Consider the following 24095-nt stretch of genomic DNA (forward strand, 5'->3'; position numbering starts at 1 on the left):
CAACGAAACCCAAATAACTTGCTTTCATCATTAAAGTGAACTTTGGACTTGTTCTCCTCTGTCCACCAACATGCTCCTCAGCAAAGGTTAGTCTAGCCTTTAAAATTCTGCTAATAAGAGGTTAGGTGACTGCAGAGTGGGCTTTCAGTCCCAAATTCTCTTTAACTGCGAGACACTATAAGACAGATCCTTACTATGTTTAGCGCTGAACTGGCGTGGAATCGCAGCTGCAGTGTTGAACCAATTGTCCATTGACATTCTTCGCCTTATCCTGTCCTCTTTTGCATTTGTCTTTTGTGGATGACCACCGTTCTTGGGGATTTGAATGAGTTTGTGACATTGTAATGATGCAATATTCCAGAAATCACAGATTTGGAAAGACAAACTTCTCTTGCTATGGCTGAAAGGGTAATCCCTTTAACCTACATCTGGACAACCAGCTGCCAGAAGGGTTCAGTCACTTTAGAATAGTTCCCTATCTTGCAGTCATTGAAAACTGGAAAAAGTTAGGCTGCCAGTTAAAGAGGGTTTGTCAGATAATTAAAGAAATTTGCACACTGTGCCAGATTAACAATAACTGGGAGGTATCTGAAAGTGTTCTCCAATCTTGATCAATGTTCTTTTTCGAATCCCAATAAAGTTTTTTTATTCTGTGCTTCAAAATATATGCAACTCATGAAATATGCTTAACAAAACTGCTCTTTTACTCCTGTTTAGATTATTTCAAATAGGACTAAGCAGTGATATTGTAGGTTGTTCTCTAAATTTGATCTCCAGTGTATACGGCAAGAATACGGGTGACAGAATAGAGCCATGTGGCACCCTCTAATGTACTGGAGGTAAAGCGGATGAATGCAATCCTGCTGTGATCCTTTTTGATCTCCCTGACAAGAAATATTTGAACCAACTGAGCACTGTACCATATAGACCACAGGGAAGCTTTAGACAATCCAGTAAGATTGTATTGTCCACGGTGTCAAATGCAGTAGAAAGATAAAGGAGGATAAGGATGGAGCATTCTCTCTTGTCTTTAGCCACCAATAAGTCATTCATTAGGCAGACCAGTGCCGTTTCCGTTTAGTATTTCTTCTTAAAACCAGACTCGAATTTATAAAATACTTTATTTCACAGCCAGGCTTTAAAATGTTGGCTCCAAGCTCAACTCACAATAAGCCTCTATAGATCACCAAGGTCCCACACACTGCATTTTGGATCAGGCTGGGGTGGGGGGCTCCTGTTTCCTAAAGCCTGTGAAGGTGCCTTTTGAATAACCACACCTACTTATTTAATACTACTCCACCAGCCACCAGAGAGGAAAGCTCTGACATGAGGAAGCTCTGGTCCTATATGACGATGGTCACCTCCAGACAGAGATCCAGTGCGAAACAAGACATGCCAAATCAGTAATTGGGGGAAAAAATAAAAAATCAGCTGCATAGTGACCACAGGCAATACTGATGTCTACAACTGAAAGTTAGAATAAGAAGTATGGGTTTGGGCTTTTTTTGTTTAGATTTTTACTTAGGTGAATGCAGCATGGGTCCAATGCTGCACCTGGTGCCTTTGCATTGAGAACCTTCAACCTGACGATGACATGGTGCCTGGACCGACTTCTGTCACGTCAGCAGAGAGTGGACTTCAGCCCGCTCTCTGCTAAAAAACGGGTCACAGGAGTGCAAAACAAATTGGACTCCTGTGACCCATAGGAGAAGTACAGCCAAACGAGTTTTGACTATACTTCTCCTTTAATACTGCCCAACCATTTCACCTTTTCGTCCAGGCAAGCGTGGTTGGGTGCCCAGGCTCCATGTTCGTTCAAAATAGAAACATCTTTAAAATCTAGGAGCATACACTGCAACAATTTAATACATAGTGGACGTTTTAGCTGTACCCAGCCCGAGTCATAACCAGTATTAAAGAGGAACTTACCAATCTCAAACAACACATTTTTTAATCCTTATACTGCTAGCATTAGTAAATAGACAGGAAAGTATATTTACTAGTTTTAACCTTTATTTTGCATTGCTTCAGGTACTTTCTGCTTTCCATGCAAAGGCAAATGTTTTCATACATCCCTGTCTGAAGGGATAAAGCACACCCTCCTGCCTGTGTGTGTGAGCCAAGGGCAGATGGATTTCAGGAAGTAAAATGGTATATGAATGATCTGCCCTTATTCAGAAATGTTAGGGCAGTGTTTTTTTAAAGTGATAAATTAAACAGTGTTTTTGCTCAGATGTAGTGTAGTTCCGCTAAGTCACAATTTGTGTCAAGTTCCTTTCCTTATGCGCACTGAGCTAATAAAAACACTCCGTTCTTAGCTTACAGTAAGTGTCCATGCACATATACTGTGTTTTCAGGCTTATAAAGATGTTTACAGGCAGAAAGTAAAAGCATAAAAAATGCATTTAAGAGAGGAGCTTCAGAGCAGAAAAACTTCTGAATGCACCTAAACACATCTAGCATTTAGGTACGTTTGAGCGTAAATGCATTCCAATAGTGCTCAAACGTTTGATGTGTCTAAATCTCTGTGCAATATGTTGTTTTAGGTGTGTTTGTTATTTTATTTGAGCAGCTATTCTCCTGCCAGTAGTTCTGACATTCAGAGGGGCTAAACCAGGGGTGCCCAACCAGTGGCCCACAGAGCCCTCTGATGTGGCCCGCGACCTCCTGCTCTGGGATGGAATAGAATACGGTTATTAAAGGTAAGTTTATTACACAAATCACAGGGTATGTATGGGCATATCTGTCCTGCAGTGGTTACTGGGCTTCTTTCAAACTGATCCGCAGGTGCAGAGCAGTGCACCTGAGGGTTACCTGCACTGAGCCCTAGGCGCCTTTCACATAGTCAGTCCGACCCAATTGGACCCTCCATTCACCTCTAAGGAGTAGCAGAAGTAAATGGACTAGTGTGTTTACAAACGCCTACCTCCAATCCAAAAAAAAAAAAAAAAAAGTAGAGTGGGCTATATAGAGTAGAGTGGGCTGCCATGCACCCACTCCGCGCATTGTGGCCACGACCAGTTACCAAGTCGCTTAGGTGGCCCTCACTTTTCAAAAGGTTGGGCACCCCTGGGCTAAACAGAAGCTCAGTGTGCATGAGGCCTTAGTGTTCATGCAGGTTAATACTTGAAAACTAGCCCATCTCAGGCACATGTAGCCCACTATTTAAACAGATATGGCCATTTACATTTTTTTTCCAAAACAAATACGGATTATAAGGTCATTATATAGTCAAAGTCACTTGCTTAGCAACTAGATTTACAAAGTGCAGGCTAGGCCTCCAAAATCTGAAGATCAGATACATGCCAGGCTCCGCATAGGAGTTCGGTGCATATCAAAATTGGACATTTAGTTTAAAATGGAAGAAAAGCCAGACGCTAACAATTATTAAACTGTGCTCCTCCTAACACACACACACACACACACACACACACACACACACACACACACACACATATATATATATATATATATATATATATATATATATATATATATATATATATATATATATTGTGACAGGAAGTCAGGTAAATCTGTGGGTGTTGTCACAGACGGGAGATACATTTCTGCCTTGTTTAGACAATACACCAATTATTATCGGGTGTCGGCTGCAGAAGTAGCCAGAAAGGTTTAAGGGAATTGGAAAACTTCAGCTGTTCAGAGGCAATTAAGGCCTCTATAAGTAATCCAGAGGATTACCACAGATTGCTGCATCCTGAGGCTTTTTTAGTGAAGGAGAGCAGTGAACAGAAATACTTCTGAAGAGGTGAGGTGCTGTTAGTATTTTTGATTTTTATCACACAGAAAAATTATTTGTTTTCTGCTGTATGACCAGCAGTGTCTGCCCAGCACTAGGCTGTGCCAGACTCCATAGATAGGTTCCTGTGTGGTAAAAAGAGACGCCCCAAGTGGCCAGGGTTTATTTTAGGTTTGATTTTGTTTATGCTGTTTGGATGCTTGCACTTGTTTCCAGCAAGATGGACGAATAAACCAAATGCTTTGTTTTCAACCGTCTTTGGCTGTTTCTCTGTATCGCTCAGTGTGTAGTGAACCCATCCAGGGGGGGTCACACCTCCCCGCTACCGAGCTAATCCCTTACTAACTATAATCTATATATATATATATATATCTGTGTACTTACCTAGTTTTATCTGGTCCAGTCTTATGATCCAGCAGCTCCAACTCCCCTTTGTCAGAGTGGCTGCTGCAGGGGAGAAGAGGGAGTGCCAACAATGGTTGAGCCATGAAAGTCCTTTGGGTGATTTCATGGCTCCCAGAATTCACAGTCATTGTTGCTCGCTCCTTTACACAGGGGAGCCAGAGCTGCCGAATCATGACAAAACTGGGCCGAAATAATAATGGTAAAAAAAATAAATAAAAAAAAGTATTTAGGCAGGATAGGTGGAAGATGGGGGAAAGGAACATCTTTAAGAACAGTCTGAGTTAGGCTTTACTACCACTTTAAGTAAATTTGCCACTACAAAAATGGACTTCTGACTTTATCTACTTCATGAAATTCAACAGTTGTACATTATTTTAAACAAACTTCAACTCATTTTTCCCAGTGGAATATGCGTCTAATTTATGACATTCTTTAGATAGTATAAGCATGCACAACAGGAAGTTATAATGAATTATTCTGTCATTGGAATGTGCGAGTGGAAACCATCACTACTTTTACAGTCCAATGACAGTGCTGGCGGTTTAATCACATCACTGAGTGCCAGAGTTGGGGCCCCAAGATCTGATGGACGTACTTCGGTCTCCTATTCCCCATACTGCACTGAAAAACCACAAAAGGAGATCTTCCATCAGACACTTTGAATCAAGAGGCGCACACCTGGGTCCGTTTATGATGGCATAACGTCTTTTCTCTGAAGGTAGAATATGGGTTAGGCTACTTTACACTGGGGTGCGTTGCAGGCGCTATAGCGCTAAAAATAGTGCCTGTAAAGGGACCTGAAACAGCCGCTGCTGTCTCTCCAGTGTGAAAGCCCTGAGTGCTTTCACACTGGAGCGGTGCGCTGGCAGGACGGTAAAAAAAAAAAGTCCTGCCAGCCGCATCTTTGAGGCGCTGGAGAAGCGGTGAATACACCACTCCTACAGCGCCCCCAATGGGCAGTGCCTCCAACCCGTCGGTAAAGTGGTTTGCGGGCGGTTTTAGCCCCTTTCCGGCCACTAGTGGGGCTTAAAAGTGCAGCAAAAACAACGTTAAAGCGCCGCTAAAAATATCGGTGCTTTACCACCAACGCCCGCGACGCCCCCGTGTGAAAGTAGCCTTATTGAGAGAAACAGACTAACAGCCCAGAGGGGTTTTTCTGCTTTAAATCTGAACTTCAGGGAAACGGCTATAAAGTATTTTGAAATATACAACAGAGGCATTTCACCTGCCAAAAGAATTCTAATTCCGTCCATCCAGTACTGCGATACACAGCCATGACATGCAGCACAACACTGGCAAGTCAAGAGACCCGATTTTATTCTACCGCAGTTAAAGGGGAATCCCATAATTACGACTCACCTAGGCGAATTACATGCACTGTGCATCCTAGGATAGGCACATCACATATCCCAGGAGGTTTATTCTTTTATTTACAAAAGAAGGAGGAGGCATTTGTCTAGCGGCGCATCATCGGGAGGCCCACTTGCTAACCTTGGAAGAGACAGCAGCTTCCTGATGACGTCACTCAATAACTTGGCGGCAATGACAGCAGAGAAGAGGATCTCAACAGGATAATGCTGGATCCACTGGGCGGGCAAGTACCTGAATTGAATTGTGCATAACCTGCAACCCGGTTGGGGAGTGGGTGAAGATTTGTTTTAAACACCTTAAAGATATTGTTCCTTCCTCAGCCTGTGACTGGACAATAAAAGAAGTAGTGACAGGCTGACGAGCTCATCTCACTGTCACTTTGCTCTTTTCTCATATCGGCATGCCTCTTGTCAGCATATGAGCTCTGCAAAATACCCAAACGACTCCTTGTACTCTCCCTCCCACTCCCAGTCTGAGCTCAGGACTACAAGAGATTGATACCAAATAAAATTCAGGTACACGGCCTACAATTAAAAAATATATACTTAAAGCTCAACTCCAAAATGCTTTAATTATTTCCTCCAAGTTTCCTGTTCCACATTCACAAGATAAACAAATGATAAACAAACGCTTTCACACTGGGGCGTTTTTCAGGCTTTTGGGCTAAAAATAGCGCCTGAAAAAACGGCTCCCCTCGGGCTTTCACACTGAGCTGATGCACTGGCAGGACGTTAAAAAATGTCCTGCAAGCAGCATCTTTGAATCGGTGTGTACACCACTCCTGCCCTTTGAAATAAATGGGCAGCGCAGCCGGACCACCAACAAAGCGCCGCTGCAGCAGCGCTTTGCGGGTGGTTTTAACCCTCTTTCGGCCGCTAGCGGGGGTTAAAAGCACCCCGCTAGCAGCCGAATACCTACGCAAAAATGATGGTAAAGCTCCGCTAAAAAAAAATTGACGCTTTACCGCTGACGATGCCCGCACCCCAGTGTGAAAGCAGCCTAAATCCTTACTTATTTGGGCTGAAATCATTTCTATAAAATGCAGTAATTTTACATCCAGCCGCTTGAAGCAGGGATTATCAATGCTACCTATGTCTATAGATGCATCATCCATGTCCCATTGGTACATTAGCAATGATGGTGGAGGGGATTCAGGATGGTAGACTAGGGAAGTGGGGTGGAGATAGTCACCCAGAATCCACCCAATTTAAATAAATATGCCCACTGAACAGTTTATGCAGATGTGGTTATTGGTGACATGGCTATGCAAGAGTGTCCAGTTCCTCAGACAAGAAAACCTGCAAATAAAATCTCTCTGGCCCCATGCACATGGCTGTGTACAATCAGCAAAATTCAATGTAAACGGTGCTTCATACTATACATGTACTTACAGTGCTCAGCATAAAAGTGTACACCTCTTTTCAAAAGTAAGATTTGAATCAAAATCTCAATGAACACAAGAACATTTTCCAAAATTTTGACAAAACTCCGTTTTAGAGAACATTTGTTTAGCTCGTTATATGAAAGTAACTCAGGATTACAAAATCTTCAGTTTTACCCAAATTAGTTGATGCAAAAATGAATACACCCCACAACAAAAACGACTCCATCTAGTATTTTGTATGACCTCCATGATGTGCAAGGACAGCGCCAAGTCTCCTAGGCGTGGGATGAACAAGTTGGCGACATATTGCAACATCTATCTTTTTGCATTCTTCAAGAACGACCTCTTTTAGAGTCTGGATGCTGGATTGAGAGTTTGATTGGGTTCAAATCGGGAGACATACTCGGCCACTGAATCACTTTCACCCTGTTGTTCTTCAGAAAAGCAACAGTGGCCTTAGATGTGTGTTTTGGATCATTGTCATGTTGAAAAAGTGCACAACGAGTGATGGTAGCATCTTCTCTTTCAATATAGATCAGCACATCTGTGAATTCATGATACCACCAATGAAATGCCGTACCCCGACACCAGCAGCACTCATGCAGCCCCACAGAAGGACACTGCCACCACCATGTTTCACTGTAGGTAGGCACCATACATTTTTCTTTGTACTCCTCACCTTTGCAATGTCATATACAGTGTTGAAGCCATCAGTTCCAAAAACATTTATCTTGGTTTCATCACTCCAGAGTAAACAGTCCCAGTAGACTTATTTTTCAGCATGGGTCCTGAGAGGCATCATTCATGGACGACACCCATGCATGCCATTCCTCAGCAGTGTACGCCGTATTGTCATGAGAAACAATCATCCCAGTTTGGTTTTCTACTTTTTTTAGCTAAATGCAGTAAACTTGCATGGCGATTTTTTTTTCAACCCTTCTTATCGTAAGATGTTGTCGAGGTGTTCACTTCCGTGGACGTCTCTGAGACGGCTGTAGTTCCTTCTTTGCTAAAAGTTTGTATTACTTTTGCTACAGTATTCTGAGTGATAAGTAAAGCTTTGCTGATCTTCTTGTAGCCTTCACCTTTCTTGTGTAAAGAAAATATTTTATCTTTCTCAGGCCTTGTGACCTTCCTCTTCCATGTGGTGCCATTCCAGGAAATGGGAAGGGGTTTTCTTTGTTACACAACACCCTTTTATAATCAACTGTCTGCTGGACACCCGTTTATAAAAAAAAAAAAAATAGACTCAACTATATTTAAAAAATAAATTGGGAACGTTTAACCACTTAAACACCAAACCTTTTTCTGACAGTTTTTAAAGTTTAAATATGTTTTTGCTTGCTAGAAAATTACTTAGAACCCCCAAACATTATATATTTTTTAGTAGAGACCCTAGAGAATAAAATGGTGGTTGTTGCAATATTTTATGAAGCACTGTATTTGCGTTTTTTCAAATGAATTTTTTTGGAGAAAATTAATTTAAAAAAAAAAACGAACCAGTAAAGTTAGCCCAAATTTTTTTGGTATAAATGTAAAAGATTTTACGCCGTGAGAATCGTGAGAGAATCGTGATCTTTATTCTTTTGACCAGTATCGTGCAGCTCTACCATCACCTATGTACAACTAATTACAGAGCTGCATTCATTTGTGTCTTTTACATCTGCATGGAGTTCAGCTTTAACATTTCCCTACAGTCCATACAAATGCTACATTTGTGAAAGTGAAAACAGTATTTACTTGAGAAATAGATATTTGGATTACCAGAAGAAAAGATTACAGTTTATCATAATTTTAGTCAATGCATTTCCTCTTTTTACTTCAAGCCTAAACATAGGAAAACATTCATATATACCACATGACCAGCTAAAGACAGAGATAAGGAGGCCTGTACGCCTACAAAACTTAGAGAGATTGACAGCCAACAAAACGTTTTAAATTGTAGAGGGAATCAGTTGGGCGTTTCTCTGGTTTTTACTGATGACTGCCTCTACCTGGGGAAGATTTCCTCTCTTGTCCAGTCCTAATGATAGGGCAGGAAGCAATAGGAAATCTTCTAAAATGTATGGGAAATACCCAACCTTTGACTGCTGTCACTACTGTAAGGTTTTGCCTCATCTGCTGTTCCACTAACAAACTTCAATGGTGGAATTTCTTACTCTGTCCTGGTGAAAACCTCCCAATTAAGGCTATGTTTACACTGACCCGACACAAGTCATACAACTTCTGATCCGACTTTGCCCTGCAACTTCATATCCGTAATAGGGAACCCCACGCCAAAAAAAAAAAAGAAGTGTGGGGTCCCCCCAAGACCAAACTAGACCTAAGGGTTAAGGTATGGATGTTGAGGGTAAACCCCACACAAAAAATAAAATAAAGGAGTGCCCCCGCCAAATCCTTACCAGACCCTAGAGTCTTATCCGAGCATGCAGCCTGGCATGTCAGGAGGAGGGGGGCCAACCCCCCCCCCCTGCTGGACCATCCCAGGCCACATGCCGTCAACATGAGGGTGGCTGCTTTTTGGGCGGGGGGCTCTTTTTGACAACCCTTGGTGGTGGTTGCAAGGGTCTGCGGTCAGCGCCCCTTGTCGGAATCTGGAAGCCCCCAAGGGCCCCCCCATGTGAATGAATACATTGTACCCCTACCCATTCACCAAAAAAAAAAAAAAAAGTGTAGCATTACAAAAAACAAGAGACGCTTTTCGAAAAGTCCTTTATTATAAGTGTCCCCTGTCATAGCTATGCGTCTTCCGGTTCTTCTCCCTCCAACTCTGGCTCCCGCTGTTGTGTCAGGTCCGGTGTCTGCCAGTTCTTAGGTAGCCATGGGGCATTGCCATCCGGGGACGTCACACGTAGACCCCGTCCCCTTGTGACGTCACACTCATGACAGGGGGCAGGGTCTCTGGGTGACATCCCCAGATAGCCATGCCCCATGGCTAAATAAGAACTGGCAGACACCGGACCCAACACAAAAGCCAACGTCAGAGGAAGAAGTCATCGAAGGAGAGAGAAGAACTGGACGAAAAAGACGGAGAAGACCAGAGAAAGAAAAACTGGAGGGAGAGGTCTGGAGGAAAAAAGACACAGAGCTATGACAGGGGCCATTTTTATTAAAGAGCTTTTCGAAAACCGTCTCTTGATTTTGACATTTTCTTGATGGGTGTAATGTACACATAAGAGGGGGTCCCCTCGTTAAAGGGGACTTTCAGATTCTGATAAGCCTCCTGCCCACACACCCAAACAACCACCACCCAGGGTTATGGGGAAGAGGCCCCTGTCCCCATCAATGTGAAATTGTGCCCAAGTCAGATCAAGTAGTGCAGGAAGCATTTTCAAAGTTGGACCGACACAAGTCGGACCACTTAAAACTGCTCTCATAGGGAACCATCGATTTTGACATGTCATGGGACTTATGCTTTCGAAGTTGGAGAGCACGTCAAGACTAGTGTGAACCGGCCCTAAAGTCAATGAGAATAACCATCCCTAACAGGAACACAGACGACTGACCATTCCTCCCTTCACTCCCTGAGGCCGAATACTGCAACGAAGAAGCAAGAGGATAAGATAAGAGCAGTTGGCAGAGCTGCCATTAAAGCAAACCTGTTACTTTGCGCTGCATAGCCAAGGATCTATTTAACCTGTCAATATTTCATGATGGAACAGTGACGTCACAAGGGGCAGGATCTCCATATGACATCACTGGATGGCCACACCGCATGGCTATAAAAGAACCTGCAGAGCTCGCACAACTGCGGGAGCTAGCGTCGGGAGAAGATCAGAGGAAGAACCGGTAGAGGAAGAAGAACTGGAGGAACAGAGGAAGAACCAATCAACTTTTGGTGCAGCGGCAACCACAGCCTCCCAGACATTGTTCACCATAAATATCGTGTTTAAGAAGGGCCCAGAAGTTCTCAACAGGGTTTAGGTCAGGTGAGGAAGGGGTCCAATGTCATTATTCTTTTGTCTTTACTAGCTAGCTAGCTACGCAGTGCAGTACTTCGATGCATGCGATGGAGCATTGTCCTGTATAAATATTATGGTCTTCTTGAAAGATGCATACTTTTTCCTGTACCACTGCTTAAAAAAAAAAATGTCTTCAAAAACTGGCAGTAGGTTTTGGAGTTGATTTTGAGACCATCTTCAACCCGAAAAGGTCCAACCAGCTCATCTTTATTCCAGCTCATACCAGTACCGCACCTCCACAGTGCTTGCGTCTGAGTCAAAGTGGAGCTCTGTGCCCATTACTTATCCAGTCACAAGACCATCCATTTGGTCCATCAACAGTCACTCTCATTTAATCAGTCCATAAGATCTTTGAAAAATCTCTCTTTAGATATTTTTTGGCCCAATCTTGACGTTTCAACTTTTCTTTTTCATTGGTGGTCAGGTTTCAGCTTCTTACCTTGGCCATGCCTCCGAGTACTGTACACGTTTTACTTCTGGGCACTCCAGGTAGGTTGCAGCTCTGGAATATGACAGCACTAGAGGATAATAGGTTCCTGGTAGCTTCACGTTTGATTATTCTCAAATCTTTGGCAGTTAATTTGCATCTTTTTTTCTTTAGTTTACTTTTCAGAGTCAGTTGAATCTCTATTTTGGCCTATTTTGCCTGAGAAAAATAAGCAGCCTAATAATTATTCACACCTTGATATAGGGTGTTGATCTCCTTAGGCCACAACCGCCCTCATTACACATCACCCGATATGCTTAAATGCAAAAAGCATTCAAGTTTATACAGCTTGGAGTTGGGCAACATGCATAAAAACTGTGATAAGGTAAAAACCTCTTCACCTGTCAAAATAGGTTGTAGGCTCAGCAGAAGCTTAAAAAATAAATAAATTAAAAAAAAAGGTCCAGGAAGTGGATACCGCCAATGTCTGAAATGTCTAACCTCAGATGTATCACATTCTGGATCTGGGTGGACAGAGGTTAGTTCTGGATCAGCCAAAAAAATGACTTTGGCAAGATGTTTACAGATTGCAAGCTATTTCATGAATTCTCTCATTGCATGTCAGGTGCCAACATCTGGTGAACAGATGTCAGTGTGCATGAAACTTGAAGAGCTACCGACATACCAAGATTCCACAGTACAGCCGGATGCTCCAAAAGGTGCACAATCCAGTTGTAATGCTGTTTGCATTCATTTTTGGTAATGAAATGAATGTTGTGATGTTTTCAGATATAATCAGAATTTTTAAGTCACATCAAAATGAATATGAGTTGATGCCATTGTGCCCCTGATCAGACATGGAGAAGGTCAAGATTTGCTCCATGTTTAGGTCCTGTCTGGCACAACCAATGGTATATAAAAGGTTCTTTTTGACGATTGCCATTTTGCTGGTTTATGTATTATATCCTAAAATGGGTACACTATAAAAAATACATAATTAAAAGCATTATTCCGAACCAAAATGCTGTAAAGTAGTTGTTTGTATCTGGGGTTTACACTCTACTTGTACAACAGGTACTATTTATCCAAGACTACCCCGGAGTACATGAGGCCAGGATTCCGTTCACATTGCTGCGACTTCGAAGCCAACATCCCAGCGTGACTTTGGTACGGACTTGCATACGACTTCTTTAACAGAAGTCAATGCAAGTTGTGCTGAAGTCAGAACAAACGCAGTGCAGGATCAGTTTTCAGAGTGACTCAAGTCGCTCCCTATTAGAACGGTTACATTGAACTAAATGGGGCGTGACTTCTCATGCAACAAGTGCTCTCAAAGTCGGAGCACATGTCGAATCAGTGTTAACCAGGGCTAAAAGTCCAATGGAACCTTCAGTTTAAGGCCCCTTTCACACTGGGCTTGGGAGGTGCGGGCGGTATAGTGGCACGATTTTTAGCGCCGATATACCGTCGTATTTACCGCAATATTCGGCCGCTAGTGGTGATTTCAATGGGAAGGAGCGGTATACACACCGCTCCAAAGTTGCTGCTTGCAGGAGATTTTTCTTCCTCCCGCCAGCGCATCACCTCAGTGTGAAAGCCCTCAGGCCTTCACATTGAGAATGCTGGGGCAGGATTATTTAAGTCGTTATTTATGCACTATTTTTAGCGCTAAAACGCCTGAAATACGCCTCAGTGTAAAAGGGGCCCAAGTGGGCTAAATACATTTCAGGTGCATCAAAACAAAAGGTGTGCACAGTTTTACAAGGTTTCTTTCTAAAGCAGCCACATCCTAAGTCCCCTTTCAAACTTGTACGACTTATCCCACGATTTGGGACTGCAAAGTAGCATGACAAGTCGTTCCCCATGATTTCCAATGATCGACAACCATTCATATTAGTAGGACTTCAAGTCGTGCCTACTTCAAAGTAGTCCCTGCGCTACTTTGGTCCGACTTTGAAGCAAGCTACACAGGCATTCCCTGAAATCGTGGCAAAAAATCACGTGGCTTTGAAGGCGCCATAGTGTGAAAGGGGCCTGAAGCTACATGCACACTGGCAGTCTGGTCTGTCAGCACTTGGACACTTTGCTGAGAAAACATCCCTAAACATATTTGCTCAGTACAGCGCCCAAATATTTCAGCTTGTCATAGATTTCGACAGGCTGTTGGCAGCAGGGCTGAACACTGCATCTTTGCATCTCGGGTGCCTGAAAACACTGGGATCTGAAGCAGACGGGCCAAAGCACCTGTGTACACGAGGCCTCAGGAGAATAGCGTGTCCTCTGCCAGCAGAAGCAATGTGGGTTTTATGCTCTCTGTCTGGAAGCAGTTGTATCTTTGAAGAGGTCTGACACATTGCTTCAAAGTCAGAGCTCTCCAATAAGCATGGAGTGTGAACTTCGCCGTCTCAGTAGAGGACATATCAGACCCCTGCAACAAGACCACTGCTTCCCCACAAAGAGCAAGGGACCTCCTTTGAAGCTACTGGCAAGGGACAGACTTTTCAATGAAAACAGACTTTGAACACCTTTTGTTTTGACACTCCAGAAAAAGATATAGTCAATTTAAGCAGAGGGTTCATTGTGCTCCAAAATCCTTCCCAAGACAATTGGGGAGTGAAGAAATCAGCCTAAACCCCACTGGTTCCTGTTCAAACCAAATAAATTGTGACATTTGAAGCCAAGGGCAACTTGAGAAATAAATGACAATCTGACATAAATGTCAAAGAAATGCAGAATGAACTACCCTTGTCTCTAAATATTAGTTTGCATATGGGGGGTGAACTAGAAAGCAACGCACCTAAAGCTAGAGCATGAAAGTGCCATGCAAAGCCTCAGAGAAATCCACCATTCAATATATGGCACCATGACTAGATGGAGCAGCCTACGAGTGATGTGATCACACAGACAGGAGAAATAAACACGGACACATTTTTAGGAACCAGCAGATTCTACACAGTAAAGCATTTGTTCCCCAGCATTTAAAATTCCTAAAATCTGCCTGCTGTACCATGTACTTGTATGAAAAAGTATCTTGTTCTCTTATTGTTGCTTCCTTGGTGAGAAATCCCTGGTGCTTCTGCTAGTCCCTCTGTTCTGTTAAAGAACTGACCACGATGAGCTCTCCTGCTTGGTGTGGTCAGATTTTAACTGTGCTGGGAACTCAGGCTGCTCTCCTCCAAGGGTCACACTTGATCAGTGTGATGTTGCTTCTCCTCTCCCCAGCCCTCATGCAGCTGAGAACAGAGGGAATGCGATCACTTATAAAAAAAAAAAAAAAACAATTATGCTTTTTTGTTTTTTTCTATCTATTCACAAGCGTTTGCCTCTCATTTCATTTTTAGGGCTCATGCACACAGGACGCTTTTCAGCAGGTCAGGCGGCTTGGCACGCCACTCAATCCCATAATGACAGAATTCTCACCGCTCCAGGTGAGCCTCGTGATGATCAGGGGTTGTTGAACCACCAGGGTGCTGGCAATGCGGTAATGGCAAAAAACAAAAGAACAAAAGCTGGACAGCCGCACTCCAAAATTTTCTTTAAAAGAGATGTCTTTATTTTCAACTGTGCATACAGTCACTGCAAGCCCACAAAAATCAGTATGGCCAACGTTTCGCACTGGCGTCAGTGCTTAGTCATGGCTGACGCCAGTGCGAAACGTTGGCCATACTGATTTTTGTGGGCTTGCAGTGACTGTATGCACAGTTGAAAATAAAGACATCTCTTTTAAAGAAAATTTTGGAGTGCGGCTGTCCAGCTTTTGTTCTTTTGTTTTTTGCCAATCCCATAATGGGGGGCTGGTGTCCCAGCACCCTACTAAGAGCCAGGCACACTGCACTGTGGGATACACGGGGCACCAAATCTCCCACCATCAGAAAGGTCAGTATGTACAAACAAAACACAAGCCCCGACTCATGCGGAGAGCCTGGGGAGGTGTGGATTGGTAAGTGAGGCCATGCAATGGCACCTTCTCCTGCCTATTTCATAAACACGTAGAATTTACACACCCTTTTCATGTGACAGGTCTATCTCTCAGATATTTGGTACCTCTACAGTGGACTGCTCAGTCATAATACGAGAGTCCACAAGATGGAAAAGGGTAGATCGAATGATTATTAAAAGGCCCATTGGCCCATATTATGATATGGGTTGGGAGGAGGCACATACAGCAACAGGACAACTTATTTTGCTGGTCTTCTGCTAAACACAATATCTAAAGGGGAAGCAAGGAAAGGGAATTAGGGCCACTATTGTAAAATGGGAACTTTTGCATCCAAATACAGCAGCTCCCAAACACACAATAGAATGCAAAGTCCAGCAGAAAACTTGTCCCGTTTTCCTTCCAATGTAAATCTAATTTCAGTGGGATGTTGTTCTGCATCAAGAGAAAGCAATCACAAACTGCTCAGAATGGTCATCCACCCTGCACCATGGAGGTAAATGCGAGCTGTCAACCTGCGCTCGATGAGCATTTCACAGGCAGGAACACATTGTCCATGTACACAGAACCGTATATCATTACAGCTATTACCATTGCTTCCCCCTCAAGTCACATAAAAGTGGTTCTAAGGCCTCAAAGGTTTTTTACCTTAATGCATTCTATGTCAACATTAGTCCAAGGCTCTACACATCCTAGTCACCAGGTTGCCATGGTAACTGGAACTTGCATCCTAGCACCTAAGCTAAACTGCAGCAGTGGTCTGGATTCGTCCTCCCATGTGGCCCACCCCTGTGGATGTGTGTACTAAGAGGTTGAGTTGGCCGGTAATGGAGGCTGTGGCTTTGCAGCCTGCTGGAGCCTCATACAGCGCTCGTTTGTGGGAACGGCATCCTCCTCTGGTGGGCAGGACTGCAAGGAGCGTGGCGCGCCTGCCATTCTGACTGAGGGCTGCTTCCTTTGCTTGCACTCACTGCCCAGTGCCCACCCACCTCTGACATCTTCCCAGTTTGACAGCTGGGTGCTGGGGCTGCGGACTTGATCTGGCAATCTTTCCTAAGCACTGGTGAGTGGATGGGTAGTGACAGGGGACATTTACACAGGTAATCAGGACACTGAATCAGGGGCGCCATATCAGCGCACCTTAGTAAATAAAGGAGATAAAAAAAAGTTATTTGCATAATTTTATAACAGAAATGTTTTTTTTTTTTGGCATGCAGTTCTGAGTACCAGGCAGCCGATTTAAAAAACTGGCTCCTGACTTTTTCAGGCGGCTCCTAGATTCAGCCCTGGTTCACACTGAACACAGGTTTGAAATCGCGCGCGTTCAGCTAAACTCGCCCTCGCTCAGCTAAACTCGCCCTCGCTCAGCTAAACTCGCCCTCGCTCAGCTAAACTCGCCCTCGCTCAGCTAAACTCGCCCTCGCTCAGCTAAACTCGCCCTCGCTCAGCTAAACTCGCCCTCGCTCAGCTAAACTCGCCCTCGCTCAGCTAAACTCGCCCTCGCTCAGCCCTGCATTTCAGTGCGAGTTCGGGGGCGATTTGAAAGACATCTATGCAGGTTCATGCACAGATGTCTATTGAAATCACCCCTGAAGTTGCCAAAAGTAGTGCAGGAACTACTTTTGGAAATCTGAGGTGCTGCAAAGTTGGCGTGGCACCTACCTCATTCTGCCACGCGCTCCCGATGCTCGTACAAGTCTGCAAGAGGCGGATTTGTTCTTGATGGGCGCGTGAAGATGGTCTACATGAAGAGGGCATATTTTTTTTTTAATGATGGGCAGTGCTGCTAAGATGGGGGCGGAATTCCTAAACAGCTATAACAAGCAATTACGTCACCTTCATGTAGACACCCGCCCCTTACACGCACCCATCAAAAACAAATCCACCCCATGCAGACTTGTATGAGCATCGGGAGCGTGTGGCAGAATCTCGGCTATTGTGCGCAGGCAACGACTACAGCTCATCGTAAACTCAGCTGTTCAGCGGCTCCATTCTGCGCATGTGCTGTGCCTACGCAGTTCCAGATGGGCATTTTTCGATAGGTGGCATTTCTAGACAGGACACCGGCAATAGGCTGCGATTTGACATGTCAAATAACATTGAATCGTAGCTGATGTGAACGGGGGGGGGGGGCTCAAAGCAAATTTGTCAAGCCCTGTATTAGCATCAGAAATCATCCCGCACTTGAATTGTGAAATCAGCTGCCACACCTCTGCACAACTTCCCTGAATAGACAGTATGAGATGTCAGCAAAACGACATCTACATGGTTCAACACAAACCACAAAGTGTTCAGGCGAAAGTGAACAATAATACAAACAAACTAAGAAAATGTACTTTAAACTTACCGGTAACTTAAAATTCAGAATACCGGCACATTGGCCAACAGGAAACAATTCTCAATACAAAGATATTTTCATCATACACATCAAAACGTTGTCAATACGACTAATGCCCCGTACACACGATCGGAAATATCGTACGAAAAATGGCGTCCGAGGAAGAACTGTACGATAATCGGATCGTTAGTACAGAGCTTTTGAGAGCCGATCATGACAGTTCATCTGATATTATTTTATCGGACATGCACGAAAATTTTTCTCGTACGATACCAGATCACACAATTTTCATTTAGTCAGTACAGTTGTCGTCCATAAATACAATACAAATACATTACAACACATGATAACACTTCCGTCGTACGAGAATTAGCGTGACTTTAATAACCTATTTCATTTCTACTTGCGACTATTAAGGGAAAAAAGTTGTACGATATTCGGATCGTGTGTACGGGGCATTACACAATTTTCCTTTAGATTTACCAAAACCATCTAATATGAGGTCAAACGTGAAAACTGTCAATTTGTAGAGATGCCATCAGGCACTATATTATAGTTGAAGGGAAATTTAAGAAGAAAACTGTACAATGTATGACCAGCTTAAAGGGGTTGTAAACCCTCATGCATCAAGGTGAAAAAGCTTCTTGCGGTCACCGTTTTTTAGCGTTTGTTTGTTTACTCAAAAATGACTGGCGGACACTTTACAGCTTCGATACATGGCTATTGCAGGAGGGGCTGAGATCTCCCTCTGTCAGCTGGGGTGGTCACGTGGCTGCTCAGCCCCTCCTGCAAAAGCCCTGCCTCTGAGATGTAACGCAGCCGCGAATCATGTGACCGGCCTGAAGAGCGCTCTAAAAATGGATTTACAATCCTTGTTTTTAGGAGAGAAAAAATAAATAAAGTACAGTGTGTTATGTCTGTCTATAATAGAGCGGCTGGCAGTGACCATTGTACGTTTTTTTTATTTGTACTAATAGCGGAAGAAGGGGCGGAGACAGAGACACAGAACACAGGGTGAGGGGGAAAGAGGAGAGGACAGCTGCAGATGACAAAGGGATGTACGCTGACCACGGTGGTCAGGGCTCAGCAGCCCCGATTATCGTGGTCAGTGCAGAGAGGGGCACACAGGAAGTGGCAGGATCTGGCAGATTTTCTTACAGGGAAATTACACAGCACAAGCACTGTTTTAAGGGAAAAGGATCTGATTTATTTTTTATTTTTTGGTTAAACTATATTAAACTGCTTAGACACAATTAGCCAATAATGAGGAATGTTTAAATATATGAGAGTCTGATATACAGCTGCAGACGTTCCTTGGAGTTTTCCTGCCCATCAACACCTCTATAAGCCAAGCGCTCTCTTCATATTCTATGGAGAACCCCAGAAGAACCATTTACCTTTCATTAGACCCGGGCAGTGTGTGGCCCTTCATAAATTAGCCCTCCGATCTGTTATCACCGCTCTCAGGATGATGTTACTCATTACTCCTCATTACCTGCATTACTCATTACCTCCATCACATCTCTCTAACCCCATCACATCTCTCTTACCCCGATCACATGTCTCTTACCCCAATATTCCCCTCACTCCTCTCTGCTACTACAATCCTCTATAATTACCAACATCCTCAAATGTTCAATTCCCAACAATTAATGCTGCCCCCCACCTCCAAACCTCGCTACTGCTATCTGCAACCCCCTCCCCCACTATCCCCTGTTCTCAGTACTAACTGTCCTTCCCTATACCCTCTCCCCCTGCTACCACCATTACCCCCCCCCCCCACTATCTCCTGCTATCAGTACTAACTGTCCTTCCCTATACCCTCCCCCCCTGCTACCACCATTACCCCCCCCCACTATCAGTACTAACTGTCCTTCCCTGTACCCTCTCCCCCTGCTACCACCATTACCCCCCCCCACTATCTCCTATCAGTACTAACTGTCCTTCCCTGTACCCTCTCCCCCTGCTACCACCATTAACACCCCCCCCATCTCTGTCTTGCCCTTGTAATCACTGTTCTTGCTCACCTCCCTCCACACTGTAAAATCACTGTTCCCCTTTTAACATCCCCCTACTAAAATACCCATAATCTTCCTCCTTCTAAAATAAATGTCTCCTGCTCAGCTCACTCCCCTACAATCACAGCCCCCCATCATCATCATCATTGTCCCCCCTCACCTCTCTCCTCTACAATCACTGTCTACCTTATCTCTCTCCTCTACAATCACTGCCCCCCACCCCCTTCTCAACTATCACTGCCCTCCCAACCTCTCTCCAACAGTCATTGCCCCCCCTCCACTCTACAATCACTGCCGCACCCCCCCCCCTCACATCTCTCTCCTACAATCATCGCCCCCCTTTTCCCCCTCTACAATCACTGCCCCCCCTCACCTCTACAATCATTGCCCCCCCTTACCTCTCTCCTGCAAACATTGCCCCTCCACCCTTTCTCTCCTGCAAACATTGCCCCCCCTCACCTCTCTCTCATGCAATAATTGTCCCCCCCCTCACCTCTTTCCTACAATCATTCCCCCCCCCCATCTCTCTCCTACAATCATCCCCCCCCTCAACTCTCTCTCCTACAATCATTACCCCCCCCCCTCAACTCTCTCTCCTACAATCATTACCCCCCCCCTCAACTCTCTCTCCTACAATCATTACCCCCCCCTCAACTCACTCTCCTACAATCATTACCCCCCCCTCAACTCTCTCTCCTACAATCATTACCCCCCCCTCAACTCTCTCTCCTACAATCATTACCCCCCCCCCTCAACTCTCTCTCCTACAATCATTACCCCCCCCCCCAACTCTCTCTCCTACAATCATTACCCCCCCCCTCAACTCTCTCTCCTACAATCATTACCCCCCCCCTCAACTCTCTCTCCTACAATCATTACCCCCCCCCCCAACTCTCTCTCCTACAATCATTACCCCCCCCCCCCTCAACTCTCTCTCCTACAATCATTTCCCCCCCCCTCAACTCTCTCTCCTACAATCATTTCCCCCCCCCTCAACTCTCTCTCCTACAATCATTACCCCCCCCCTCAACTCTCTCTCCTACAATCATTACCCCCCCCCCCCTCAACTCTCTCTCCCCTACAATCATTACCCCCTCAACTCTCTCTCCTACAATCATTACCCCCCCCCCCTCAACTCTCTCTCCTACAATCATTACCCCCCCCCCCCCTCAACTCTCTCTCCTACAATCATTACCCCCCCCCCTCAACTCTCTCTCCTACAATAATTACCCCCCCCCTCAACTCTCTCTCCTACAATCATTACCCCCCCCCTCAACTCTCTCTCCTACAATCATTACCCCCCCCCTCAACTCTCTCTCCTACAATCATTACCCCCCCCCCCTCAACTCTCTCTCCTACAATCATTACCCCCCCCCCTCAACTCTCTCTCCTACAATCATTATCCCCCCTCACCTCTCTCTCCTACAATCATTCCCCCCCCCTTCTCCTACAATCATCCCCCCCCCCTTCTCCTACAATCATCCCCCCCCCCCTTCTCCTACAATCATTATCCCCCCCTTCTCCTACAATCATTATCCCCCCTCACCTCTCTCTTCTACAATCATTCCCCCCCCTCTACAATCATTATCTCCCCCCCCCCTCTACAATCATTATCCCCCCTCTCTCTCCCCTACAATCATTGCCCCCCCCAAATCTCTCTCCTACAATCATTACCCCCCCCCCTCAACTCTCTCTCCTACAATCATTACCCCCCCCCTCAACTCTCTCTCCTACAATCATTACCCCCCCCCTCAACTCTCTCTCCTACAATCATTACCCCCCCCCCCTCAACTCTCTCTCTCCTACAATCATTACCCCCCCCCCCCTCAACTCTCTCTCCTACAATCATTACCCCCCCCCTCAACTCTCTCTCCTACAATCATTACCCCCCCCCCCTCAACTCTCTCTCCTACAATCATTACCCCCCCCCCCCCCCTCAACTCTCTCTCCTACAATCATTACCCCCCCCCCCCCCTCAACTCTCTCTCCTACAATCATTACCCCCCCCCCCCTCAACTCTCTCCTACAATCATTACCCCCCCCCTCAACTCTCTCTCCTACAATCATTACCCCCCCCCTCAACTCTCTCTCCTACAATCATTACCCCCCCCCCTCAACTCTCTCTCCTACAATCATTACCCCCCCCCTCAACTCTCTCTCCTACAATCATTACCCCCCCCCCCTCAACTCTCTCTCCTACAATCATTACCCCCCCCCCCTCAACTCTCTCTCCTACAATCATTACCCCCCCCTCAACTCTCTCTCCTACAATCATTACCCCCCCCTCAACTCTCTCTCCTACAATCATTACCCCCCCCCCTCAACTCTCTCTCCTACAATCATTACCCCCCCCCCCTCAACTCTCTCTCCTACAATCATTACCCCCCCCTCAACTCTCTCTCCTACAATCATTACCCCCCCCCTCAACTCTCTCTCCTACAATCATTACCCCCCCCCTCAACTCTCTCTCCTACAATCATTACCCCCCCCTCAACTCTCTCTCCTACAATCATTACCCCCCCCCCCCTCAACTCTCTCTCCTACAATCATTACCCCCCCCCCCCCTCAACTCTCTCTCCTACAATCATTACCCCCCCCCCCCTCAACTCTCTCTCCTACAATCATTACCCCCCCCCCCCTCAACTCTCTCTCCTACAATCATTACCCCCCCCCCCTCAACTCTCTCTTACAATCGTCCCCCCCTCTCCTCTCTCTTCTACAATCATTATCCCCCCTCACCTCTCTCTCCTACAATCATTCCCCCCCCCCCTTCTCCTACAATCATCCCCCCCCCTTTTCCTACAATCATCCCCCCCCCTTCTCCTACAATCACCCCCCCCCCTTCTCCTACAATCATTATCCCCCCCTTCTCCTACAATCATTATCCCCCCTCACCTCTCTCTTCTACAATCATTATCCCCCCCCCCCCTACAATCATTATCCCCCCTCACCTCTCTCTCCTACAATCATTATCCCCCCCTCTCTCTCCCCTACAATCATTGCCCCCCCCCCAATCTCTCTCCTACAATCACTGCCCCCCTCCCAGCATGCAGTCAGTGTGGCCGGGCGGAGGTCCGGTAGAATGTGCTCCCCGGGGCGGTGCAGGGAGCGGCCTGATGCAGATCAGATAGCGGCCAGGCTCGGGTGGGGCTCCGCTCTCTCTCTCCCCCCAGTACCGGGGCCTCCTCTCCTCCGTATTCTCTTACCTGCTTTCTCTATTTTCCCGGACATGTCCGCGGGTAGGCCTCCCCTGGGGCCTGGGGCCTGGGCTTCAGCTTCCGCTCCGGGGACAGTCCCCGGCCTAGTCGGCGAGCGGCGGCGGTGAGGGGAGCAGCATGCCCCGGTGTGTTGGCTGTGTGCGTGTGAGAGGATCTCCCGGTGCCGCCTCCACTTCGTAGACTCACCGCGCCCCCAGCGGCCCAACCTGGTACTGACAGCCAACAGCACCCGCGTCACGTGACCGGCGACCTGTCATCTCGGTCTGGAAACTCCACATGTTGGAAAGATTCTCCCCATGTAATCCTAATGAGACCCCCAATATTAAATAACAAGACCCCTCACACCAGATACACAGTCCTCTTCACAGATCTCTATATATAGGTATATATACTACGCAGTACATATATTTTGTGATTAAAGAACATTTATAATCATATGACGTTAAACACAAGAGTCCCCTCATACTGCAGAGTCTACAGAGTTCCCCTTTTACATCTGAACTTGCAGAGTTTCTTTACACTGTAAGGGGAACTCTGCAGACTGATGTAAGGGAGAACTCTGGGGATGCTCTGACCTAAGGGATGTTCTGGGAATCCTGATTTAAGGGGGAACACATTACAACCTCTGCTTAGACAATTGAAGACAGCAACCCTGCTGGGAAGACAGAGTCCGGTCTGAATAATGTGTCTGGGGTTTCAGGTGGTTGAATCCCGGACAGGGGGCAACCCTACATCACCCCCAGAAATACAGACACCCCATCTCATCCCCCCACCCAAGAGATGGCCATCCTTCCAAGAATTATAGAGCCCCCTGGAAAAAAATGATAGAAAAACAATGATCACAATATTGCACCCCAAAATTACAGAGATCCCCAGCACAGCCGACCCCCTAATATAATGCTTCCCCCTCATAAAAAAATACAGAAATGCCCATCGCAGCCATACACCCCATAAATACAGAGACCCCCATCACAACCACCCCCCTCAGGTACAGAGACCCCTATCAAAGTCATACATCCCATAGATATAGAGACCCCCATCACAGCCATACATCCCATGGATACAGAGACCCCCCATCACAGCCATACATCCCATAGATATAGAGACCCCCATCACAGCCATACATACCATAGATATAGAGACCCCCATCACAGCCATACATACCATGGATACAGAGACCCCCATCACAGCCATACATCCCATAGATACAGAGACCCCCATCAAAGCCATACATCCCATAGATATAGAGACCCCCATCGCAGCCATACATACCAT

At 45.7% G+C, this 24095-nt stretch overlaps 1 protein-coding gene across 12 annotated transcripts in view; it reads right to left on the reverse strand.

Moving 5' to 3' along the window:
* The window catches only part of RAPGEF1 (Rap guanine nucleotide exchange factor 1), a 122144-nt gene extending 99125 nt beyond the window's left edge, over positions 1-23019 (reverse strand). For 3 of the 12 annotated variants that reach the window (XM_040324401.1, XM_040324400.1, XM_040324399.1), the window contains exon 1: positions 22809-23018. In XM_040324401.1, the coding sequence (XP_040180335.1) occupies positions 22809-22833 (25 nt within the window). In that variant the 5' untranslated portion in view covers positions 22834-23018. Of the gene's footprint in view, positions 1-22808 lie in introns of all 12 variants that reach the window. The other 9 variants (XM_040324402.1, XM_040324405.1, XM_040324404.1 and 6 more) reach the window with 4 other exon arrangements.
* Between the last annotated feature and the right edge of the window lie 1076 nt (positions 23020-24095).

The sequence above is a fragment of the Rana temporaria genome, chromosome 9 (genome assembly GCF_905171775.1).
Source record: "Rana temporaria chromosome 9, aRanTem1.1, whole genome shotgun sequence".
NCBI lineage: Eukaryota > Metazoa > Chordata > Amphibia > Anura > Ranidae > Rana > Rana temporaria.